Below are 6,205 nucleotides of genomic sequence, written 5' to 3'. Positions count from 1 at the left end.
AAGCGTAAAGCAAAATTAGCCTTGGGCGTGTGCCATGTTCCCCGCATAGAACAAGCTAGAATAGGATCAGGGTCGTCGGTGAACCAATCTTGGCTTAGTGAGTTCCCATGAAACAAAGCACAAAGCAATCAGAAGAAGACGTTGTGACCCCATGCATCGACTTTTTTCTGAAATTACACTATTGACCCTACATGCCCTTTTACGTCTCCACGATATGTCTTATAATTATGATGAGGTGTCAGCCACACAATAATAATAATACGCATTATGATGAGCATTCAGTGATGATAGTAATTAATTAGTAATAGTATTTAGTAATAGCTTAGAGAATTCATAAAGTTAACAGCTAATCTAGCTCGTCCTTCACTCTGTCGGTAGTATGGGACAAGCATACCATTTTACTAATTTATTTTATTTTTGCTTTTGATTGTGTGTGACATTGTTTTATCATTGTAAATCTGTAATTCACTAATGTTGGTTATTGCATACATACTTTATTTTCACGTATCATATCATTTTGAAATATCAAATCATTTTACTCAAAGTATATATATAATATTTGGAATTTTAAAGGATGAAATTCCATGAATTTAGAAAATAAAGTCATTTCTAGAGTGCTATGTGTAATAAATAGGGTCAATAATTTTGAAAATTGTTTATATATTTTAATTTTTCAAAACTTATAACTATATATGTATTTTGGTAAACGAAAATAAAAAGTAGTGCTTCCAATAAGCAAAAGTAACAAAAATATATTTGGTAAAAATATTATTAAAATATAAAATAAATATAATATATATAAAAGGATAAATTAATATATTTATTAAGATATAAAATTATATCAAATTTTATAAATATAACTTTTGAAAACATTTTCGCGACCTACTTATAAAAATAATTTTCATCTTCTAAAAATTAAAAGTATAACGCATAAAAGTTTGAAATAAAACATATAATCACATAAAATTTCAATTTACTAAACACAATATTAATTTCTACTTCTAAAAAATTACAAACAATTACATTACTTAGCTTGGAATATGAGCAGGGTGACCAAGGAGTGGACAGAGACAAAGAGTCGTCAGAGAGAATATAGCATAAGAGCATCAAATATGGAATCTGTTCCTTGCCCTTCTTGCTTAACAAACGCACCAAGGAAAGCAAGCAAGCTATCAACAACTACAAAGGACATGAACATGAAGGTACTTAATTTATTTTTTTAATATTACCACTCCCCAAACATCATGGTCCTTAATGTATCTGCAACTATCTCTCTCCATGAAAACGAAACACACAACTCCAACAAACACTGCCACGTTTCATTCTCCCTAATACAAATAGAGAAAATAGTCTATCTCCCCCTACATACCCTTTATTTATTACACGGTAAATGAAGCGCTTACAGCCAAGAAAAAATGTACATTTGACTATCCCGTAACATAATTTATTAAAAAGTGCGGCTCCTGCTGACGCAAGCTGTTGGAGCATCTAGATCTTAGACAGCTAAAAGAAGTTTCCTCTCTTACTCACTCTCTCTCTCTCCAAGTGAGGAGAGCAATTTGCGGAAACCAAAACCCAGACATGAATTGGGGGAAACAAAACTTAACAACCACCAAAAGCCACGCGAATTCAGCATGAAATTCAATTTCAAACTACATCACTCTCTCTTCTTAATTATCATAATCTCACTTTTGTCCATATTATCCCTCGCTAAACCCCTCAATGAATCTCACATTACAAGAAGAATCCTCCACCAACCACTTTTCCCCGCCGCTTCAGCGCCACCACCCGCGCCTGCTCAATTGCCACCGCCGGTGGACACTCCACCCACTCCGGACACCAGCATTCCATTCTTCCATGAGTATCCGGCTGGACCACCACCGGATCAGACGCAATCAGCGCCATCAACATCTTCCAACACCACCATCGCCAACCCGACGGCCACGCAGCCGACCAAGGGGACAAAGAAGGTGGCAATTGCCATCTCCGTCGGAATTGTGACGCTTGGGATGCTCTCGGCGCTGGCGTTCTTCGTGTACAAGCACAGGGCCAAGCACCATGTGGAGACACAGAAGCTCGTCGGTGGAAACTCGCAGAGGAACTTGGATGATTCGAGAGCGCCACCGCCATCGAGCTTTCTCTACATTGGGACCGTGGAGCCCACGCGCACCAATGCGAGTGAACCAATCAGGTCGCCGTATCACAAACTAAATTCCGTTAAGCGGTCGGATCGGTACCGTCCGAGCCCCGAGCTGCAGCCATTGCCGCCTCTCAGTAAGCCTCCCGACGGGAATTTCCCGCCGGCAGTGTCACCGTCTTCGTCGTCCGACGAAGAGAGCCACGACACGGTGTTTCACTCGCCGCAGAACTCGTCGGTTAGAGATGACGACGGGTACTATACGCCAGTTTCGCGACAGAGTTATCTGTCCAACGGTAACCCCGCGGCCGTGGCGCCCGCGGTGAGGAAGGAAGCCAATTCTTCGACGCCGACTCCGGTTCCGTTCTCGAAGAGGACTTCACCAAAGTCGCGATTGTCTGGTCCGTCGCCGGATGTAAGACAAGTCATCATACCGCCTATGAAGAAGGCTCCGCCGCCACCGGTAAAGGATGAGGAAGAGCATGTGGCTTTGGGACATTCTAGAAAGCCAAAGTTCTCAGCTCCTCCCCCAGCACCGAATTTGACGCATCTTCAGTCAACACTCACAAACACACCCCCGCACGTGATTGGGAACCCACTTAATCATCGGCCACCACCCCCACCACCACCACCTCCTCCTCCACCACCGCGCAAAACAGGGTCTCCGGGAGTAAGTGTTTCCTCATCTTCTGTATCGAGAAAGCAACAGTCTCGTTCTCCAACTGAAGGGAATCGCGAGGCTTCTATTTCTGGTGTTAGGGTGAGTAAAAGTTCAGAGCAAAATGAAAATGGAAACGGAGACGGTGAGAAAAGTGTGAGCTCTTCCGAGAGGCATGAAGCCAATGAAACGGATGGAGTAAAACCCAAGTTAAAAGCTTTGCATTGGGATAAGGTCCGTGCTTCCTCAGATCGTGTTACTGTGTGGGACCAGTTAAAATCCAGTTCCTTCCAGTGAGTACACTGTTCAACTCTGAAACTAAATTAATACTGTTTTTTATGCCGTATATAATGAATGTGATGTTTGTTTTTGTATTTTTAGATTGAATGAGGACATGATGGAGTCTTTATTTGGCTGTAATGCCACTAACTCTGCCCCTAAAGAACCTCCTAAGAAAACGGTTCTGCCTTCAATTGATCATGAGAACAGGGTGCTTGACCCCAAGAAGTCTCAGAACATAGCTATACTACTCAGGGCACTAAATGTCACCAGGGATGAGGTCTCCGAAGCTCTTTTAGATGGTACCTTCTTTTCCTTCCATTCTTTCCCGTTTCAAATGCACTACTGGTGACAAGATTGTCACGTTTTTCTCAATTTGGTTAAAATAGGCAGTGTGTTTTCTTACTTAGTGACAGTGATAGCGATTGAGCTCTCAACTTTTTAGAACCTCGATCGGTGATCTCTACAGTATTTTTATTCACGGGTCTATGTGCATACTTAGCAAAGACGTGCAGAATTTTCTAAGTGAAGCTTTTGGTATTACCTACAAAAATATAATGTCTTAAATATGATGACAAAGGAGAGGAGTCATATAATAAAGTTTACCTGTGTCATTTTGTGCCAACTAGCTAAAGAGGAACGCATCGTATATAAAGAAACTCGGTGCTTAGATAGAGAACTTAAATAAAACGTCATCATCATTGCATCTTAAATCAGATGAGGAAACGTCTAAACGGCATCATCATGCCATGTGCATCAATATGTTATTTTAAGACCATTTCTATGTTAGGTAGTTCGGAACTGTCGATTACAAACAGTGGCAAAGATAAAATCCAGCTCATTAGCGATACTGCTTTAATCATAAAACGTCCTTTAGAAGTATAAAACAATGACCAACATCCACCATAATATTTAATCACACTGATTCTTCCTCCACCACCAGCTGAGAATGATTTTTAATTCAACTTTTAAATTATTTTTTACTTCACTTTTAAACTCTTTTTTTTCTTTTTGTGAAGGCTTTTTATTATATAATAATCTCCATATTTCCATTGTCAGTTGTCACTGTAAGAATCCCTTACCCATCTAGATCTTTATGGGCAGTAACTGTCAAGGTTCCTCTAAAAGCAAAAGCACCCTAGGTTTGTGAGAACCATGGATTTCACAAATGATAAAATCTAAATCAGCAGCCAATACTTGCTTCAATCCTCTAATCCAAAGATGATGTTTCCTTTTTCTACGTTAATCTACTATGATGAGTATTTAACATATCTTATCTGAACTTCTGAAGATAGGATGTTCCCCTATCACATTATTGTTCATTTTTATCTTGAACCAGTCACTATCTATATCCTATATTTCTATTTTGCAATCACATTCATGGCACCACATTTGGATGAAACAGGGAATCCTGAAGCTTTGGGTGCTGAGCTATTGGAAACACTAGTAAAGATGGCTCCTACTAAAGAGGAAGAGATAAAACTCAAAAACTACAATGGTGACCTCTCAAAACTTGGGTCAGCGGAAAGGTTTCTTAAAGCTGTGCTTGATATCCCTTTTGCTTTCAAGAGGGTTGAAGCTATGCTATATAGGGCTAACTTTGATTCAGAAGTCAACTATCTCAGGAAGTCTTTTCAAACCCTGGAGGTCTGACTTGCTTGATCTTTCCCTTTGTGATCTTTAATCTCTTGGCTGTATCTGAGAAACTAATTGATAATCAGTTGTTAATGTTTTTCAGGCAGCAAGTGAGGAATTAAGGAACAGCCGGTTATTCCTCAAACTCCTTGAAGCTGTTCTCAGAACAGGAAACAGAATGAATGTCGGCACCAATAGAGGCGATGCCAAAGCTTTCAAACTTGAGACACTCTTAAAACTTGTAGATATAAAGGGAACAGATGGAAAGACCACATTGCTTCACTTTGTGGTCCAGGAGATTATTAGATCTGAAGATGGAGGCGGGGAATCTGCGAATGGTAGTGTTCAGAACCAAATGGATTCCAAATTTAATGAGGACGAGTTTAAGAAGCAAGGATTACAAGTTGTGGCTGGGCTGAGTAGAGACCTTAGTAATGTTAAGAAAGCAGCAGGAATGGATTCAGATGTCTTAAGCAGCTATGTTTCGAAGCTCGAAACAGGGCTTGATAAAGTGCGACTGGTATTGAAATATGAGAAGCCAGATACGCAGGGGAATTTCTTCAACTCCACAAAGCAATTTCTGAAATATGCTGAAGAAGAAATCACGAGGATTAAAGCTGATGAGAAGAAGGCCCTGTTCCTTGTGAAAGAAGTAACAGAATACTTCCATGGGGATGCAGCAAAAGAAGAAGCCCACCCTTTCAGAATCTTTATGATTGTAAGAGACTTCCTAAATATTCTGGATTTGGTCTGCAAGGAAGTGGGAAGGATGCATGATAGAATTGTCGGCTCCGCGAGATCATTCCGCATAGCCGCAAGTGCACCATTACCTGTTCTCAACAGGTACAGTGCAAAGCAGGATACAAGCTCGGACGAGGAAAGCTCATCCCTCTAGTATTGTGAATACAAAAAGAAAGTAACAGGGAACATAAATGAATGATTTTGGGAATATTTTAGTTGAAAACCATTTTTACAATGGCAAAAGGATTTTACTAGTAAATCGAGAAGTATAACCATATCTTAGATTTGAACATCAAAATCCTTAGCAACACAGTTGGGATAACGATGGGTTGGCAGAGTTTCAACGCCACCTGAAAGCTTAGATGAAAATTTTCAAATGGGAGGTGCAAAGGGAAAGGGGGATGCATTGTTTTGTTTCTTTCAACTATGCAGAAGTATGCTATAGTCGAAATAGGTTACGTTAGATTAATGAGTTCCACACTTGCTCATATTGTAGAATGTTTTCATTTCACCCAAGAGGCCTCTTATATGTATTTTTTGAATCAATTATTAATAATAATGAATATCAGTTTATTTATCCTCGGCAATTCCTATATCTGTGACTCGTATCTAGTGTTTAAGATTTACCCCACCACGCCACACTAGATTACACCATCCATTTGTATGCAACAGCGTGGAAAGTATATCAAAGTGTTGTCTGTAAATATTTTTCATTTTTTCTACAATATGGTATAAATTCATAATACTTCATATTC

At 39.7% G+C, this 6,205-nt stretch overlaps 1 protein-coding gene across 1 annotated transcript; it reads left to right on the top strand.

Annotated features, from left to right (window-relative positions):
* Window positions 1-998: 998 nt before the first annotated feature.
* LOC112800500 (formin-like protein 6) lies at window positions 999-6,027 on the top strand. Its single transcript, XM_025842804.3, has 4 exons — window positions 999-3,088; window positions 3,177-3,376; window positions 4,480-4,721; window positions 4,813-6,027. Exons 1-4 carry the CDS (start codon window positions 1,635-1,637, stop codon window positions 5,602-5,604), a joined length of 2,688 nt encoding a protein of 895 aa, XP_025698589.1. The 5' UTR covers window positions 999-1,634; the 3' UTR covers window positions 5,605-6,027.
* The last annotated feature ends 178 nt before the right edge of the window (window positions 6,028-6,205 follow it).

Source organism: Arachis hypogaea, chromosome 5, assembly GCF_003086295.3.
Source record: "Arachis hypogaea cultivar Tifrunner chromosome 5, arahy.Tifrunner.gnm2.J5K5, whole genome shotgun sequence".
NCBI classification, from domain to species: Eukaryota; Viridiplantae; Streptophyta; class Magnoliopsida; order Fabales; family Fabaceae; genus Arachis; species Arachis hypogaea.
This window is presented reverse-complemented; position numbering and strand designations above follow the sequence as displayed.